Source organism: Magnolia sinica, chromosome 11 (genome assembly GCF_029962835.1).
Source record: "Magnolia sinica isolate HGM2019 chromosome 11, MsV1, whole genome shotgun sequence".
Lineage (NCBI taxonomy): Eukaryota > Viridiplantae > Streptophyta > Magnoliopsida > Magnoliales > Magnoliaceae > Magnolia > Magnolia sinica.
The window spans coordinates 26,408,840-26,428,896 of record NC_080583.1 but is presented as its reverse complement, the minus strand read 5'-3'; the positions used below and the strand labels follow the sequence as shown (position 1 = coordinate 26,428,896).

The 20,057-nt window shown below is 40.6% G+C and overlaps 1 protein-coding gene across 1 annotated transcript in view; it reads right to left on the bottom strand.

The window, feature by feature from the left end:
* Nucleotides 1-18,661: 18,661 nt before the first annotated feature.
* The window catches only part of LOC131218976 (mitotic checkpoint protein BUB3.1-like), a 38,580-nt gene continuing 37,184 nt past the window's right edge, over nt 18,662-20,057 (bottom strand). The window contains exons 6-9 of the mRNA XM_058213895.1: nt 19,409-19,489; nt 19,247-19,325; nt 19,061-19,161; nt 18,662-18,936 (exon numbers count right to left, since the gene is read on the bottom strand). Of these exons, the coding sequence (XP_058069878.1) occupies nt 18,849-18,936; nt 19,061-19,161; nt 19,247-19,325; nt 19,409-19,489 (349 nt within the window). The 3' untranslated portion in view covers nt 18,662-18,848. The remainder of the gene's footprint in view (nt 18,937-19,060; nt 19,162-19,246; nt 19,326-19,408; nt 19,490-20,057) is intronic.

Here is a 20,057-nt window from a genome sequence, read left to right as displayed (position 1 = left end):
ATTGAATAAGAAAGATTGGTTCCCCAGTAGAGTCATCATTTTGTTTCGACAAGAAACGAATGTGTTGAGTTTGGGGAATTATCTATTCAATAACAATAAAGAAAGAAAGAGAGAACAATCATCAAAAAATATTCTTATTCATCCAGAGTTCATTTATATCCTCATTTTTCCCTTGATTCCAAAATAAAGTATAAATTTACAAGTATGATTGTATAAAATAGTTCAAATAATAATTTCAACAACATTTTGGCTTGCGATGTATTCATCTCCATGAGAGAAGTGTTGTGCAGATCTGAACATCATCCATTCTCTCTTCTAACTTGTCTAGAATAGTAGTCTTTGTGAAATAACAACTGTATTCCAGGAATGTAACACCCCGTACTTTCCAGTACTCGGGTGTTACCATGTAACCTGACTTAGTATAAATACAAACCTAGTTTAAGTGAACATGCACGCTCATTCTAGTCTAGATCCGACCGTTAAAAGTAATCCCCATCCATATATCAAGTTATCCACCCATTGTTATTCAAGAAAAGCCATTAGATTGATGAGATGGACTGCTAATCTTCACCTTAATAGCCCTAGTAGCCAAGGAACTTTATAAACCCTTTCGACTTATGTCCTAATGAGACCCAATCATTAACTTGTAAAATTAAACCTTTAGACCGTTGATCATTTCCGGTAAATTAGTCTGACCATTAAATTATCTAGGGTCACTGGATAAGATCTTAAAACCCCTTTTAGAGGGCCATTCAGAAACAAAAATCATTTAAATATCATATCAATTGTTAAAGTATGATTGATAACCTTGGATATCACTTGAAGGTTAGGGGATACACACTCAACCTTAAAATCAACCATTAGACCAAAATTAAATAGCTCTAAGAACCATTAAAACCATTTAATGTAGACTATGGAAGGCCCTGACCATAAATCATTTTAAAATTTGAGGACCCAATCAGCTAGATCCACAATTTATTGGGCCTACAACACTCAAGTTCTCAGCCCACTACTAGATCATCTTTATCTTAGCTTCTGTAATTAAATTCACCATTGAAATCCACTTAAATAGGACCTGTGAACCTTCATAACCGTTGATGTTCAGGTTTGGAGTGATCCGACCAGCAGATTAATGGGAATCCAATATTAAAACAAAATCATCTACTATGGCCCACCTAAGCTTTAGATTTACCTGGTGTGGAGTTAAAGGCCCCTACTAGGTCATCTAAATTGAATGGATGGAGTGATTCGAAAAATACACCACAGTGGACCCCACCCTAGTTGCGTGTGTACCAGTGTGCACATACACACGCAACACACAGAACCGGCCAGCTGGTCAAACAAGTGCTGACCTGACACATTTCTAAAAAGAGAGATTTTCTCTCTCTCTCTTTCCTTCATTTCGTCCAATAACCACATGAACGGACAATGTCCGTTGTCTTGATCAGTGGCCCACCATCGTGGTCAACCAGACCAATCCAAACCATCCATCATGTAAGGACAAGAGTTTCAATCAAAACCTCACCCATATCTCGCGTGATAGCTCGATCACATGCATGTAAACACGAGTGGAATCCAAACATACAATGTCCATTGGAATGCTTGCGGCCTACCATCATTGACCAATACAACGATCCAAACCATCCATCTTCTTACGCTGGTAGATTCGACCAAACCCCAGGTGATTCCACGCCGGATGCAAACATGGTTGCATAAAATCTAACGTGCAGCGTTTTTTAAAAACGGAAAGACTTCCCTTTCTCTCTCCTTAGCTGGCATACATGTGTGCGCCTCCCTCTGGCCAGCTTAGCCGTTGGATGGAATCATCCTAACCGTTCATTTTAGTGGGCACATCTCTTTCTTTTTGCAAGATACTTCGCCCACAGCTGAAAATATCGAACCCCACTAAGACGTGGGGATAGTTGTAATAGTTGGTGGGTCCCATAGTGACTAGTAGACCCATCCGGTCCATCCAAATCATATCCTCCATTAAGCTGTGAAAACCCATCACCTAACGATAGGGCCCATTTCCCGATCAGAGTCGTCCATCTAATAGACCATATTACCAGAACATCATTTGTAATGTCTGATCACAGCCATGCAAGCTAGATCTTAAGCTTTGTATGTGAACTCTCTCGATCAAAGCAAACACCCGTAACTAATCTTGTGATTAGTTGTCACGTCTGAACCCTCTAGAAGAGGATTAATGAAGCCTTATAAAAGGCGTCCTTTTAGGGCAACCATTTCTAAAAATAGGAAGTTTGAAAGAGAGAAAGAGAACGTCGTTTCTCTGTTGCCTTGAATTGAGTCAACTCGGTTCGAGTCATTGCAAATCAGGCCGAGTTCGTCGAGTTCAGTTGTCGAACGCTTGCAGCAGAGAAGCAGGAGAAGATGGAGAGAAAGTAGAGAAGAAAGAAAAGGGAGAGAGGAGAAGCAGAAAGAAGAAAGAGAGGGCACGTTCTGCCGCATTAAGTCAAGGCAACTCGGTCTGGGTCTGGTTTGCATTAGAAATGCTGCTAGATGTTCCAGCATAAGAGAAATAGAAGGAACAAAAAGAAATAAAAAGAAAAGAAGAGAATGGAGAAGGAGCAAACGTCGTTTGGTGCCAAGTTGAGTCAACTCAATACGAGTCACGGTGATTTTGGTTGAGTCCAGCATCTCATTTTGGGCTTTTCATCAGAGAGAGAGAGAGAGAGAGAGAGAGGCCAGATCCCTTGCTGACTAATTCAAAAAGCAGAAGAGCAAGTCAATGGAGAAAGAAGAAGGAAATGGAGAAAAAAGGATTGTTGTCCAGACGAGTTTGGGTTGCTGGGCTAACTCGAATCTGAGTTGGTTAAGTCGAGTTCTGCTAGGGCCAACAAACTGGCTAGATGTAAGTTGAATGGAGAAGAAGAAAGAAAACAGAAGAAGGAGAAAGAGAAAGCAGAAGGAGAAAGAGAAGGAAGATAGTAGAGAAGAGGAAGAAGAGAGGCAAGCCACTGAGTTGACCGGGTTCAAAACCAAGTCAGGTCTCTAACTCACTGATTGATCGATTCTAGACATTATCGGGTCAAGTTTCGCAACAAGGTAATTTGGGGTTTATCTTTTGTTATTAGTTTTGGGTTATTATCATGGTGTTACTATTATCATTAAAATAATTAGTATGACAAGGTTTATTATTATTAGATATTATAATTATAATCATTATCATTATTGGATAATATTGTCATTTCCATTATGGATTGGTATAATTAGCTCTTATTAGATTATTGTTAATAATTATGTTATCATTTTAGCATTTATTAAACTCACATTTTTATGAAAATGATATTAGATATTGTGGGAAAAATCAATACCAATTCACAAATTATCATTAGTAATATTATTTTATTCCTTACACAAAAAGTTAGAGTTCAAGTTATAAGACCTACACTTAGATTTAAATTATTGGATAAAGCCCTAAAATTTACATGATCTAGACATTAAACTTTAATCATAACCATATAAATTTCGTTACGTTGTAATCTAACTGCTCAAAGCATTTTAATTTCGTTAGATCTTGATCCTAGGGTATGTACAACTATCTTTAACATTACCAGGAGACGAACCAATTCTTGAAAGGTGAGGATCACCCTTCAAGCTTTTCTACATCTTGATGGTTAACTTAGTTTATTTATTTCATTGATTGCTTAATATAATACTTAGTAAAAATGTTAATAAATGTTAATTTCTAATTGAATGATTCTTCATAAATGATTGATCATTGGATTTACATTCAAATATCTGAATATGTGATAGATCTCAAATACCCCACTTTATATGTGTAAATGCTATTGATATTGTACGTGGCTTGTTTCACCACCTGTGATTACTTTATGGTGTTTTTAGAAATCCTCAAACTAGTAGCCCTTTTGACTAATAGATTAAATGAAATTTCTTTGTTGTGGACTTACCATCTTGTGGACCATTTGTGCCTATGTGGCATTTAGGGACAATCCCTTTTCTATCGCATCATTGAATGGACCATTTGCTATATGTGGCTTTGATCAACTATTTACCCTTTGCGACTTAGATGAATCATTTTCAAATAACCCTGTAATGGTAAGGTCCACTTGCTGAACTATAATTGGCCACTAGTTGAAGAGGTTACCCTTAAAACATTATATTGACTAGTCTCATGAGCCAAGGATGGTGGAATGGGACACTATGTCTGAGTTATCGGCCTACGCTAGGTAACAAACCCCCCATAATGACCTTTGAACTTCCTTAAAATAGTTGTTTAAAATTGAAATAATAATGGTTGGACTAATCATGTATTGTGAAGCCCGTATCCTAGCCTGTACCGTTCCATATGCCTCCGCGGTTCTTCCGGTCGAATTCTGGCGACTCGCGATCTGTTATCGGCATTTGTGCGCGATTCTAAGTCGTGTCTCATATATCAGAGTCGGCTCGACTCAAGACTTGTACCCTTGCGACCGCGCCGTCGCCACAATTCCGATGCCGCGTATTACGTGCCGAGGCAATACCCGGGCCAGGAGATGTGGGCCCACGTTCAGTTCGAGGAAAATGCCATGCGTTACAAATACCGAGAGAATCTCTACGACACGTCATATCAAATGTCAAGTACAACCATTCCATCCCCAAGTACAACAACCCTCCAAAAGTCAACTTCTCTCCCTTACACAAGTACATCCACCCATCCCTCACCCATTACTCACCCATCTCTCTCTCTCTCTCTCTCTCTCTCATACCTCACTCTCTCATCTCTCTCTCTCTCTCATTTTCCTCCCAAGCAACCCACATCCAATGCTCCATGAGAGAGTTAGGTGTGGCTCACCTTCCTATCTCTCATCCCCAACCTTCAAAACTGATCTCGACCGTTGAATCGTGTCTCATTGGAGCTAAGACAAGGAGGAGCTAAGAAGAAGCAAAAGGTGGGTGTTTATCCATCGATTTTTAAGTTTGATGGCCCACTTGTGGTGGGACCCACTTGATGTATGCATTGTATCTTGCATGGAGGAGATCATAGTGGCAGAGCTCCTCCCATCTCCACCATCTCTCTCTCTCTCTCTCTCTCTCTCTCTCTCTCTCTCTCTCTCTCTCTCTCTCTCTTCCTTATGTAATGGCCCACCTAATGAGTGTGTTGCATCCACACCGTCCAGGAAGTTTGACGGTGCTGGACTCACCTTGCTGGATGAGTACCATCCACACCGTCCAGACAGTTTGACGGTTCTGGACATGGTTGAACGGTGCTGATTTACTTGGCTAATGTTTGAGTGGTGCTAAACATGGGACGTGGACCCCCACCTGATGTGCATGTGTGTGGCCCGCCAGGAGATATTATATCCATGCCATCTACACGTAGGGCCCATCTTGATGACGTCCAGCGGACAGGCCACTGCGTGTCCGCCCAGATAGACGTGGACGAAGGAAAATACGGATATCAACTTTATTCCAAAAGCTGCGGTAGGCCACACGTGTGGACCCACCTCTAACGTATGTGTTTCATCTACGCCATCCATGTCGTCCATGTAGGGACAGTGGGGCCCTCATGAGGTGGTCGTACACGTGGGACGTGACCCAACATTGATGTATGTATTGTACATCCTCCACCGTCCAGATGCTTGGGACGGTGAGGATTACCATGATGTACGTGTCAGCCACACTTGGGACGCACCTTGACAGAAGTGCTGTATCTACACCGTCCACACGTGTGGACCCCACACTAGCAAATGGCTGATGTATTAACGTCAGCAAATCCTGAGGCCCACTATGTTGTATCTGTTTCACCCGCACCGTCCAGCAAAGGACGGTGCTGGATCCACCCACCCACACGTGTGCGATGGGACCCACCTGTAATATATGTGTTTTATCCCTGCTGTAGAACCCATGTGACATAAGGGTTTTACCCAGCCGTTTGTCCATCTGGACGTGGCCCACTGTAATATGGGCTTCAGTTCGTTCATCTGGACGTGGCCCACTGTAATATGGGCTTCATCCACGCCGTGCATCTCCTTGCAGTAGCAGTAGCTGCTGCTGACGTCAGTGGACTAGGCGTGGATCCCACACATGATGTATGTATTCCACTCCGTCCTTTTGCTTTTCATCTGCACCGTCCCTGGACCTCACCTTGATATTGGTGCTATACTCGCACCCTCCAACAATGCGTGGGGCCCACCCGGATACATGTTTTATTTACACCGTCTATATGATAGTGGGTCCCACTGCATGACGCCAACCAGTTGAATCCAGACCTTCCATCAATGGACGTCAGGTAGAGACCGTCCATCAACGGACGTCCAGGGCTGCACGCTGGCAGTTCTTGATAAAATAAAATAAAATAATATATATTATACATATATATAAGATACATATATACGTTATATATTTATCTGGTGGGTCCCACGTGGGGACCCACCGGTTGTTGAAAGTGGATTGGCTGCTGCGCCATCACAAGTTCTGGGGGACCCACCTGACGTGTATGGGTTTCATCCACACCATCCGTCCATCTGGACGGGACCCACTTGGTGCGTGGGTGGAATCCAGACCATCCATTTGTGGTCCCCACTAACAGCAGCAGCTGCTGCATACGTCAGCAAGTTCTGTGGGTCCCATCTGAACCGTGGACCCTACATAATTTATGTATTTTGTCCCAACCATCCATCTGGACGGTGGGGACCCCACCTAGCTGATGTATTGACATCAGCAAGTTATGTGGGTCTTATCAGAGGTATGTGTTATGTCCTAACCGTCCATCCAAGATCGTCTTAGGGCTTGAGACTAAAAGAGGCAGATCAAGATCATTAGTAGGCCACGTGTGTGGACCCACCTTGGTGTATGTATTGTATACCCACCCCGTCCACTTGTCAGGACGATGGTGTGGAGCCCACTATGATGTTTATGTCTTATACACACCGTCTGTCTGACGGGCCCACCTTGATTCATTTGTTTTAGCCACACCGTTCAGTCCGTTAGACTTGTGGCCCACTTGATAGATGTGTTGTACATCCATGTTATTCATTTGGAGGGCCCATTTGGAAGGTGCAGGCCCACCTACTGGTTGTGTAGGGCCCACCTACTACGAGGTCCTTGTATGAGGCCCAATACAATATGTTGAGGCCCACCCAGATGTATTTGTGGCCCATTAATACGGCCCACTTGATGTATATGAGGCCTATTAGTAAGGACCATTGTGGTGTATTTATGGCCCAGGTGCCGAGGCCCATTGTGACGCATATGGCCCATGGGTTGAGGCCCATTGTGATGTATACTCGGCCCATGTGTTGGGGCCCGATGTGATGTATTTATGGCCAATGTGCCGAGGCCCATTGCGATGTATATGCGACCATGAGTGAAGCCCGTAGTGATGTGTATTAGGCCCTTGCATGAGGCTATAGGCCACTATATGTTTGGCTCTATTAGGCCCCTCCTTGGGATCAATGATGGTTAAATTTTCACATTAATGTGCGATGATGGTTAAACGTCCACATTGTGACCCTCCCTTAGGTCTTTTGTTAGGTCGAGTATCGTGACCGATTGCCTATTCCGATTAACGTGACCGATTTGCCGATTGCCAATTAGCAATCGAGACCGATTGACGTGATCGATTGAACGATTCTGATTATCGATCGATTTTGATTGTGGTAACCAATTTGCTGATTTTGATTATCGATCGATTCTGATTGTCGTCAATGATTGCTGATTCTGATTGACGTGACCGATTTGTCGATTCTGATTATCGATCAATTTCGAATATGGTGACCGATTTGCTGATTCTGATTATCGATCAATTTCGATTTTCGTGACCGATTGCTGATTCCAATTGACGTGACCGATTTGCCGATTCTGATTATCGATCGATTTCAATTGTGGTGACCGATTTGCCGATTCTGATTATCGATCGATTCCAATTGTCATGACCGATTGTTGATTCCGATTGACGTAACCAATTTGCCGATTATGATTATCGATTAATTCTGATTGTTGTGACTGATTTGCCGATTCTAATTATCAATCGATTCCAATTGTTATAACTGATTTGCCGATTCTGATTATCGATCGATTCCGATTGTCATGACCGATTGCCGATTCCAATTGACGTGACCAATTTACTGATTTCTGATTAGTGATCGAGGTCGATTATCATGACCGATTACCAATTTCGATTAACGTGACCAATTTGCCGATTCTAATTATCGATCGATTCCGATTGTTGTGACCGATTGTCAATTCCAATTGACGTGACCAATTTGTCGATTTTTTATTAGTGATCGAGGCTGATTATCATGATCGATTGCCGATTTCGATTGACGTGACCGATTTACCGATTCTGATTATCGATCGATTCTGCTTTGTCGAGACCGATTTTCAAAGTCGATTCTGATTGCCAAGGCCGATTGTTGAGACCTAGATGATGTATATGCGACCCGTAGTTGAGGTTCATTGTGATGTGTATTCGGCCTGTGTGATGTGTATGCAGCCCGTGTTTAAGGCCTAATGTGATGAATAGGAGGTTTATGTGATGAGGCCCATTGTGATGAATTTGAGGCCCATGGGTAAGGCCCATTGTGATGTATTCGTGGCCTATGGGCAAGGCCCATTGTGATATGTATGAGGCCCATGATTCATAACCCATTTGATGTATTCGAGACCCATGTGTAGGGCCCACATGTCATGTATTTGAAGCTCATGAGCAGGGCCCACCGGTTGTGTATATGTGACCCTTGAGTAAGGCTCATTGTGTTGTATATTAGGCCTTTGTGTGAGGCCGTGGGCCCATTATATGTTTAGCTCTATGTGGGCCATTCCTTGGGGGCAATGTTAGTTAAATGTCCACATTGTCAAGGCCAATTATTGATACCGATTATGAGTATGTGACAGTATAGCATCATGATACATGCACATACGCATCATCTGCATGTTTGTTATGAGGTGTGGTTGACCATTGCATATGTCATTGGGCAGGTTGTTATAAGACTCCCTGATAGGCGGAGGTAATCTCACATGAGCGCACGGTATGCGAAGGATTGACGCATGAGTAGATTGTGTAACTCATGCATCTTGCATTGTGTGTTGTGATTACTGTACACCCTAGTGACATCAGGGCCTTAGCCTCCACAGATATATCGTGGATGGCCAGATGGGACACCGAAAATATGTTATTAGCATCGGGTTGTCATAAATGGCCCTGGGTGAAATTTTCTAAACCTCCGGCCAGGAGACGCCGCAACGTCGAGACCGAGTGGATACATGAGCGCCCAAGTGCCGAATGTCGTGGTCTGTTGGGAGGGAGTGTGGCCTTACCCGCCCAAGGGTAGGGGGCATAGCTAGGCTGAGTTTGACCAGCTCGTAAATGGGTCCGCTATCGACGTGCCGGATAGATATTGGCAGACTATTAGCCAGGTGGATAGCGAGGTTTCTTAAGCTCACTTGGACTGTGCTGCTGGGAGAGGGGCAGTGCCATTTGGAGTGGACTAAACCCCGGTGATGATCCCAGAGATGAACAGTACTGATATGTGGACCTTTTGAGCAGGAGTTACATACTCATTCATTCACTATCCACTCGGGCTGGTAGTACGCAACTATTTGTTACGTGTACCTTCGCAATGGCCAGGATTTCGGTTGGAGCGCATGACTAACCTGAGATCAGGAGTTTACCACATTGAGTCTGACTATTCAAATTTAAGTATGGGACTGGTTTAGATAGAAGTCCCTTGTGATGGACCTCATAGCCTGCGATACTACATACTATCATCCCAACTTCACACTCCAGCATGGTCATTCTATTCAAACCGCATATTGTATTACATCTGCGACATATAACAGTTTGGGTTACCTGTGTTTCTGCATTTATATGGTTTAGATACAACATCTGATATTTGATTCTTTATGACTCTTCATTTGTATAGTTGATCTGTATCGTATATTCTAATATTATTCCTCATTTGTATAGTTGATCTGTATTCCGTATTCTGATATTGTTTGACTCATGGACTTGTCAGTATTTTCGCTTACTCTGATAACGTATGATTCATGATCTTGCTCTTATTTCGACATTGTATGATTATGGCATTGTGTTGAATACTTGACACTTACCTTGTGCACACACTTACATCACCCTCTAAGCTTTCTATAAGCTTATGCACGATAGATGCGTGCAGGTGATGCTAGGTTGTAGCAATGTAGAGCTTGGAGTATGTAGCTAACTTCTATAATTTTTACTTATGTATTTCCCTTTCAGCATTGTATTCAAATGCTTATATTAGTGGATATGTGATGATGATGTTGCCTTTGTGATTTAGGTATACTTGTGACTATGCATATTAAAAGTTAAATGTACATTGGAAAAAAAATCCTCCTTGTAGGATCCCAGGATCGGAATCTGGCGTATGGACGTTAAAAGCCGAGAATGGGGTACTACGGAGGCTGTCGGCACCGGATTCGGTGATCGAAATTCTTATGAATTTGATTTCCGGGTTTGGGGCGTGACATGTATTTTCATGGCATACGGATTTTATCAGGTGGTCAATATAAGATGCGGAGTTTTCTTGGGTCACTACGGGCTGTACAGTAAAATATTTTACCTAGTGATCCTAAGTTTTCGTTGCGTGCATTCGACTACCAAGGGTCGTCCTTTTCGCATGGAATTTTTCGAGTGTCTAGTTTTCCTTAGATGTATCATAGAATACTTTTCCAAGAAGCTACCTTACCTTGGGTGTCCTTATTACATGGTCTTTTCTGGGTGACTAGTTTCTCCTTGTGTATACCTTTGAGTACTTTTTTGAGTGGCTAGTTCTCCTGAGTGACCTTTTGCTAGCTGGATGTGTATCCCCAGGTCTATAAGCATGTGCATGCATTCATGCATTTAAACAAAAATATTTTTATGAAATTTATTCAATGTATGCGTATCTGATAAACTCTATCTTATTAAGATGATAGTCTTTGTGAAATGCTCATGTTAGACTATTCCTGATTACTATGCTTAATTATCTTGATAATGCGATAAATCTTAAGGGTTATACCTCACTGGGATAGTCATTGACACTATCAAACCGTACTCAATATGTAGGAAACGCAGATGACATGCATGTTGGTGTTTATGTGGAATAGGATGAGCCAAATGGTCATGTGACTCTCTATTCCTAATTTCATTTGTATTTTAATTTGTACTGTCATGTTTTGTAAAAAGTTAAGATATTAGTTTGTATAAGTTTTTGGGTAACCACTTGAAATTTTGGTTATGTATATTTAGACTTTCTCTTATACTTGATTTGTTTCTATTCTGCAAAATTGTTAACTCGGATAAAGGAAAAAAATGTACGTGTAATTTGAGTCACTGTTAAAGGTTAACACTCGGGTTTTTAGAAACCGAGTAGTGTACTTGGGTTTAGGGAACCGAAGTGTTACAAGAAAATATTAGAAAACTCAGAAAATTCGATAGCATATGAGCCATACACACTGTTTCTGCGCAACAAAGTCTTGTTGTGTGGGTCGGCACAATAGGACTCTGTTGCGCGGTCCAGCATAACAGGCCTCAGGCCATTTCTTCCTTGCTCTTCTCTAAGTACATGTCAGGGGTAGTCAAAGGTCTTCTTCTTCTCGGGAGCTCTGATCTCTAGTTAGTGTCCCTCTAATGAAGGAGTGGAGTGGTATATTTAGGCTTTCACATGTGCGAAGTCTCGAACCTTGTGCTATGGGCCCCACTGCATATCATACTCCCGTTGCGCGGTGCATAATGGGTCTCTGGCCTTCAATGTGTTGCGTGGTCACGCGCAACACAACTTGTTTCCATTCTTTCTCATTTTTCCCTTTTTTTCTTCTTCTTTCATAATTTTTTCATCTTTCATCTTTCGTCTTTCATTTTTATATGCTCAAACACCCCCAAGCATCGAAATGTATGTAATCAAGTACCCTGCTACTAGTATGTATGGCAAACATGATCCTTACCCTATAATACTTCTCATATATACAATGCTCGTAGAAATTCACCTTACATGCCTTAACTCTCTTCAATAGTTTCCATTTATGGAGTTCCATCATGCCCTTCTCGCTCATATGTCATGGCCACTTATGCCACAAATTAATGTCATTTATATTAGATTACTCGTGTGAGGTGGTCGCAGCCTCACCTATAAGTGTGCTCCCAACCAACTTGTACAGATTCCTCATCTTATGTCCCTTCATTAATATCATCGCACCTCTGGTAACATTGATTACACCACCAAATGCGATGAATGTGCACCCATTTATATCTAGAACACCAAGGATATCAAGTTCTCCTTTAGATCTAGGACATGCCTGACATCACCAAGTGTCCATGTGACTCTATCAAACATCTTTATCTTGATAGTCCTTATTCCGATGGCCTTGCATGTAGCGTCGTTCCCCATCACACCACAATAGAAGCATCCGCCATTAGTCTTTGATTTTGATCTAGACTTTTTCTTTCTGTCAAACCAAGATTGCTCCATGGATCTCCCACGTCCTTGATCCCCTTTCGCAACTAACCATTCCGCTTCAGAGTCCTCATCATTTGACTTCTTCCTCATCTCATTAGAAACAAGAGCCTCATTGATTTCTTCCAACTTCACTGTATTCTTCCCATATAGCATAGTAATGATGAGATGGTCATATGATTTAGAAAGCAATGTTAAAAGTAACATTACTTTATCTTCATCCTTGATCGTTACTTCGAGTCTTAACAGCTCACTACATATATCTTCATAAACGAGTTCATGCGCTATAGGACATCGGATCCTTCCTTCATCCGTACCTCGAAAAGTTGTTTCTTCATAAACAACTTGGTAGTGAGGGACTATGACACGTATAGGTCTTCTAGTTTTTTCCACATCCCCAAGGTTGATTACTCGTACAAAATGTTGTACATGACTTCATCCGATAGACACGGACAAATGATGCGCATGGCCTTCTCCCCAAGTTCGTTCCATTCATCATCCAACATCTTCTTTAGTTTAGTCTCCAACAATACCGTGCTCAATAACCTTCGTTGCCACAAATTAAAATTGTTCTCCCAATTGAATTTTTGAATATCGAAATTTGACCATGACATGTTCGTTGAATTCTTGAACATCCTAACATAATGCTTTAATACTACTTTGTTGGAGTAACTAGATTGTCTCTTACACCATTTTGTTGACAACAAACTCAGATCAACCCTAGGTATTAAAAATTCGAATCTAATACCACCGCTATTGCATGCACTTTGCGAAACCATATTAAAAAAAAATAGAATGATCAAAATAGCTAGAATAATCAAAACAAGCAAGCAAGCAAACATAGAACATGCCAATTTTACATGGAAAACCATTGTGAGAAAAAAAAAAAAAAACAACCCACGGCACAAAGTGACAAAGATCTCCACTATAACCAAAAGCCTCAGAGTTCACACCACTCACCTTCTACGATTACAGAATTAATCAATCTTTCATTGCAATGCGCACATAAGAAAACCCTAACCTCTTGAGAAAATCCCTGCTCAAGCCCCTACAAGTGTAGAAAACTCTCTCACATTGCAAAACTCGTCTTTAAGGAGAAAACACTCGTATCACCAAGCCCTAATCGTAATTAAGCTTAAATACTCCTATTTCACAAAATTGTGTAACTAAATAGAGTCTATCCATTAGACCGACCATAATGTCAGTCAGACCAACTCGAACCCACAAAACCTGCTCTGCTCTTGAGAAAATCTGCACTTTGTCGATCCGACCGACAAAGCTCTCTTGAACATAATACAAGGCATCCGCACATTAGATCAGTCTACCTAGGCCCAAAGGTATCAGTTAGGGAATCAATCGAAGTTAAGAAGCTATAGTTGCATTTGTACACAATACTCTCCCCACACGTTACAAAAAAAATTTTAAATATATAAAACTAAAATAGTGAAAAGAGAAAAAGCCAGAAAAGGAAAATGCCCATTGTTGTCATTAGATGTCACAACCTCATAACCATGTCTACATCCAACAACCGTTGAGGCTAGTAACAGGCATTCCTCACAATCCAAACATCTCTCACACTTGCACAGCCATGACAGCTCAAGAGGACATGTCGGTAGCCCTTTTCGCTCTTGATTCACCTAGGCACCTAACCATGCATGTACACTCACCCATTCCCTGGCCAATAGGGCCCTCAACATCAACTTGTTGGACTTAATGACACGGTTCCTCCACGGCAAACAGGTCAACAATCAACGCAAGGGCGGCCCACTTTGAACCAAGTGATCATGCTCAGGTCACCAGCATCAGGGTCAATTCTACCCACCAAGCAAGCCAAAATCAGAATCAAGGCGATCATGGTGGGCCTGCAAATGACCCATGTACAATAAACAAGATCGCTGGAGTCATAGAATGCAATATTCATGCGCCCATGCATACCAGAGAGGCTTTCCGGCAATCTGAACAGTGTAGATGTCCCGATCAAGCCATGATCATGATGAGTGGGGACCACCTTCAAAGTGGATAGAAATGCTATCCAAGGGGTCGTTTGGATGCCCGTAAAGTCCTTAAGTTGTAAAGGGATTATAGGTAATCTAATTAGAGGGGCTGTTTGGATGCATGTATTTGCGAGTAAAGGTTTTACAGGTTGTAAACAGATTACAGCTTTTAGATGCAGACTTAAACTCGGTAAAGAGTCATGTTTCAGATTATAGGTAAAGTCTTTACCGCTAAAAAGGCATTATACATGTTAGAACACAATGGTCAATATACACTCATGATATGTGAGGCCCACCGTAATGTGTATGGTACATCCAATCTATCCATCATGTACTTCCTTTATGCTCTCTTACGGCCCTAAAAAATAGCTTGTCTATTATCAAATGGACCACATGAGGGAAGGATGAAATGTCCACCATTAAAAACTTCTAGATTGCATTTGGGGCCCACTGTGATGGGCGGAAGGCATCCAATCCGTTTAGTGTGTGCATGCTTTAATGCCCTCTTAGGGCTCTAAAAAAGTCAAGTCTTTCTTATGTGATTTTTACAGATTTTGGAAGGTTTACCGCCCAAGTTCTCTGGCATGAATACAGACTTTATTCATTATAAACACTTTATAGGCTAGCCATACACACAATCTATTTACCTTAAACAAATTATCACTTAAAAGACAAATGAAATAGTATGTAAACCGATTACACCTGAAACTCTTTTCAGGTGTAATGAGTTTACAACTAAAAAAATTACAAGCATCCAACTACCCCTAAGGGGATTAGGCAAATCACAAAAATCATGCTTTACCTTGGATGAACTTGCTAATAAAGGGAGTTGAAGAAAATGAAAAGAAAGGAGAACAATGGGAAATAGAGAGAATTTTGGAGAGGGAGAAATGGTAGATTTTAGTAAGGAAAAATTGAAGGAAAATGAGATGTGGGTGGATGGAAAGGGAGAAAAAGAAGTGGAATGTATGGATGAGATGGAGAGAAAGTAATGGGAAAAAGAGAAAATAAGATAAATGAGGGGAGTGGAAATAAGAGAGAAAATGAACAAAAGTGGCAGCCATTGCTGGTGGATTTGGAGGAAGAGGGGGAGATCAAAGGACCCGGCGGAAATTGGATTCCCACTTGCAGGGAAGGCAAAGAATGGATTTCTTGTGGTGAGTCCCATCAGGTCAAATCCTTTGACCGAGTGTGAAATTTGTCTCCTTTATTAATACTTTCAAAATGATTTAAAAATATATATATATATATAAATATATGGTTTACATGCATACATGTATGTAAAGATATGTCATGTACATACTAATGTAATAAGCAAAGAGGCCAAGAATGGCACATTTCTGGCAACCCAATAGGTGTGGTTATCTCCTGGTTTCCGTAAGGAAAAGGAAGGTTGAAGTTTCCAATAAAACCAAGAATGAATAAATGGGTCATGATCGTCGATTGCGAACCTAAGATGTCTCAGGCAACGCTTTTAGAAAAAAATAAATAAATCAGGTCTAATAAAAATACACCCGAAGAGGCCATAAGGGAATTTCAAAAAGTAAACGTTCAAAATTAAAAATAAAAAATAAAAATAAAAAAAGAGAGACTCAAAGGAACTGTCAATAAATTCAGCGGATCATCTGATCCAGCATAGATTTAACTCAAATAAAATCCCCGCCTAGACTATTTTTCAAAATAAAATTAGCTTTTAGATAAGAACGAAGTAAAAACATTTATTAGGGAGAATTATTATACCTTATTTATGTTCTAACGAGAGCCAATCATAGAGGGACACATGTAATTTTACGAGGGTTATGTGGTGTATTTGAAATCTGAAAAAATATCCAAAGAGGATTTTACAATGATACAACTGGTGTCTATTGAGTAATGCCACGTCATCCATAAAACAAGGGGCAACCGAGCATAACATGGTTGAGTCAATAAGGGAACTTGGAGTATTTATAAGACAGATGGCAATCTTAGAAGATGGGCTCTAAGAGGTCAGTAATACTGAATGATTATAAAACTGTTAGAACATAGGAAACATTCAGATAATCAGTTTAGAGCTATACATAGCAAGGGAATTCAGCAGAAGAAGAGATCGCATACCAACCAAACCAAATCAAACATATCTTTCAATTACTTTATGCTTGTTAGTATTATCTGTGGTTTACATTCTTAGGTATAATCCATAAAAGTAATTGGGTAGTTGTTAACTGTAGCATTATTTGTCATTTACATTCCTTAGTATAATCCGTAGCGGTAATCAAGTAATTGTTAACTTTAGTTGTAATTCGAGACTACGCAAAGCTCTTCGTTCAAAAAGGCGCTCAACAATTGTCTTACACGGCTAACTGTAAGAATTTTCTTTTTGTTTTATCCGTATTAAAAAAGTCCTTTGGTATGAAAGACAAAGGTGTAACCTATTTTCAAATGACGAACCCCACCCTCTGATAATCGTCTGATCATCTTTAGTAACATTATGCAAGTGGTTGAATTTACAACCGATTTTATTCAATATCAGTCATATACAACCGATTTTCAACGTATTTACCTATCTTAGCATTTGGGGTCGCAGTTATTTGGTTTGAATTGAGTCGCACATTCAATTCTATCATGCCCGCACAAACCACGTGACCGAAAAAAAAAAAAAAAAAAAAAAAGAGGGAACAACAATAATCACCCACCAAATTTGTTGCAATCAACTGAAAAATAAAAATAAACTAGGGTGCATTGTTCCCAACTGGAGCCTCCAAGTAGTAAAATATTTTACAAAAAATTTCAAAAAATAACCCACGTGGTGTCCGAGGTTTTAGGAAGTCTTCCATACTTTCAGATGGCACCGGCACAACAGTGAACATGGATTTTGGTTTTTCCATTACATCTTAGTTTTGCTGAAATCATAATCAGAAATTTTGCAGGGTTGGTTAAGATTCAACTTGACTTGTTTCTGAAGCCTCTGCCCATGATGCCTATGCTCACTGTGCTGTTAGAACTGATAGATCCATGCCGGTCGTCCTGAACTGACAATCTTTTATCCAATCACATCATTTTGGGGGCATTTGGATCATAAGTTATTTAAGACAAGCTATTTGAGGCACAAGTAGCTCATCTTAGTTTCTACTTATTAAGTTGTAACTTATGATTGGTAAACAACACGCTTTTCAGCTTCTCCTCTCTTTGGTTTTTCCCAATGCCTCTCTTCAGCAACTTATGAAAAGTTAAAAAGCTAAAAGAATTAACTGAAGTAATTAAGTAATTATAATTAAAAAAGTTACTTATAATTAATCATAAACCAAACTTAATAATCTAAAATAATTTACTTATCTAGTGTTGTAAGTAGAAAAAGTAACTTATTTGGTGGTATCCAAACGGCCCTTATTGACAATGTTTATGCAATCTTATCATTTCCTCAACCTACCGAACTTATTTGGTGGTATACAAACGGGCCCTTACTGACAATGTTTATCCAATCCTATCATTTCCTCAACCTACCAAATAAACTTCCCTATTTCCTAGATCCCAAGTAGAGCCCAAGGGTAAATTCCATTCAAGGAAGGAATAGATGAAGGGAGATTTCTTTACCTCCGGGGAATTTCATTCATGATCTAGCGGTTAAAAACCTACTATCAAAGTGGGGTGCGTGTAGGTCTAGTAAAAACGAAATATTTTGTCTTGCTTGGAATTGGAAGCAGCCTCCTCCGAAGTGGCAACTAGCTTAAGTAATGATCCTTCTTATTTAGAATCAGATTTATTCCCCTTGTTTGAGTTAAATACGTTTCCAACTAATCGTTTGTGAACTTTCTAATGGACTTGGCTGGGATCATTAGTGTGCAAGCCATGGTGGGCCCAAAGACTAGGCAAGTCCACAAATCAGGTAGGCCACACGTATATTGGAAGCATTGTTGGTCACTTCTTATAACCATCCTTTTTTCTCATAGAAGTGTGGCCCATGTGATTAGGGATGGGGATGAGGGGGAGGGGAAGCTTCTAGCCTTGTGATCAGGCTGGTCAACTCATCAGGTGGGCCACACCATTTACATGGTCAATTAGTTAATCTTCTAACCATCCATTTTTCCCATACAAGTATCAGCCACCTAATTTGTGGACCAATCTGCACTCTCATAATGCACCCTACCCGATGAATGGCCTGGATCTTTTGGATGTGTGCTACTTTGGCACATGCCTCAAAGCCCAGTGTCCATCTCACCTCTGTACAATATTAGCATTCCTCTGTCACATTCAGGGTTACATCCAAACAGTCCCAAAACTGTTAACAAATTTTAGTAAGTGCTTTAACTACTGGGTTACATGCAAACATTCATGTTTCTATGCTTTGCTGTCCACAAACCATTTATAGTATAGCAGCAGCTGACATGGGGATTGGCATTCCAAAAAGATTGAACAACTCTAGTCTATTTACAAATGCTTTACACTATGCAGGGGGAGCTGGGTACACTTTCGGCTTTGGTTTCACCTCTGCTTCATTTATATTACGTATGAAGATGGCATCTGGCTCATGGCTGCAAAAACACGAGTCATGAAACGAAATGCTCATACAATGAACAGAGAAACCATGGTTATAGAATGGGGGGCAAAAAATTAAAGGAAGAAAGAAAAAGCTGTGTGAGGAAATCAGATGCGTACAGTTTATCTCCTTCTTCGTACGTGTAACTGGATGCCACAGCCAATAGACAACCATCTCTGCTGAATGATAATGCAGCAATGCTGGTCGGATACCTCGAGTACTGGTAGAAAAGCAATCGATACAATAAATCTTTTTACAAGCATACTAAGAAAACACAAAGCCAGGATTGCTTTTGCATATATTACCTGATATAGTCTTTTTTTATTGTTTCCATCCCACACATTTACATACCCATCACAACCTCCGGTTGCAAATGTACCATAGCTGCAAATTTTAGGAGTTTAGGCACTAGAGCTGTAACAAAATATGAGGAGTGGTCTGCTAAGAAAGCAAAAAACACTGCTTACATGGGGTGGAATGCGATCGTGTTGACAGGATAGACTGTATCTTTTCCGTTCTCTGATTGTCGATGGCATTTGAATGAGTACCTGAATGAAGCTCAAACCTGTTGAGTCAAAACTAGACAAATACCAGCCATTGCTTAATTCTATATGCATGCATGTTAGCATTTTACTGCATTTAGATGCATGCAAGAGTATGGGCTATACATGCAGTTGGCCATTTGGGAAAACATGTATGCATTTATACTTTTTAAAGTCTGCCCTAACGAAAGGAATGAGATAACAAACCTAGTAAGTATGATATAGAAAACTCTATCACTGTAACCAGGTGACATGGACTACTCACTAGGCATGCATGGGGATCTGATTCATTGTTAATAAGACCATATTTTATGTACAAGGAATTGTAGTTTCCAGAGCGAGAGCATGCCAATTTCTGTACATGCTGGAAGTATGGTTCTCTAATTCAAACACTTGATCTGATAGGCCTCACCTATGATGGGAGGTCCCACAAAAATTACCCAGATTGGAAAATCCTAAGCCTTCGACCACTGGCCTACAAATAGACAGTAAAGGAAATATACAGCAATGGTGCTTGATCGAAATTCAACAAAAAAGGGCCAACAACCGAAGGGTTGGGCGATTATTAGAACCT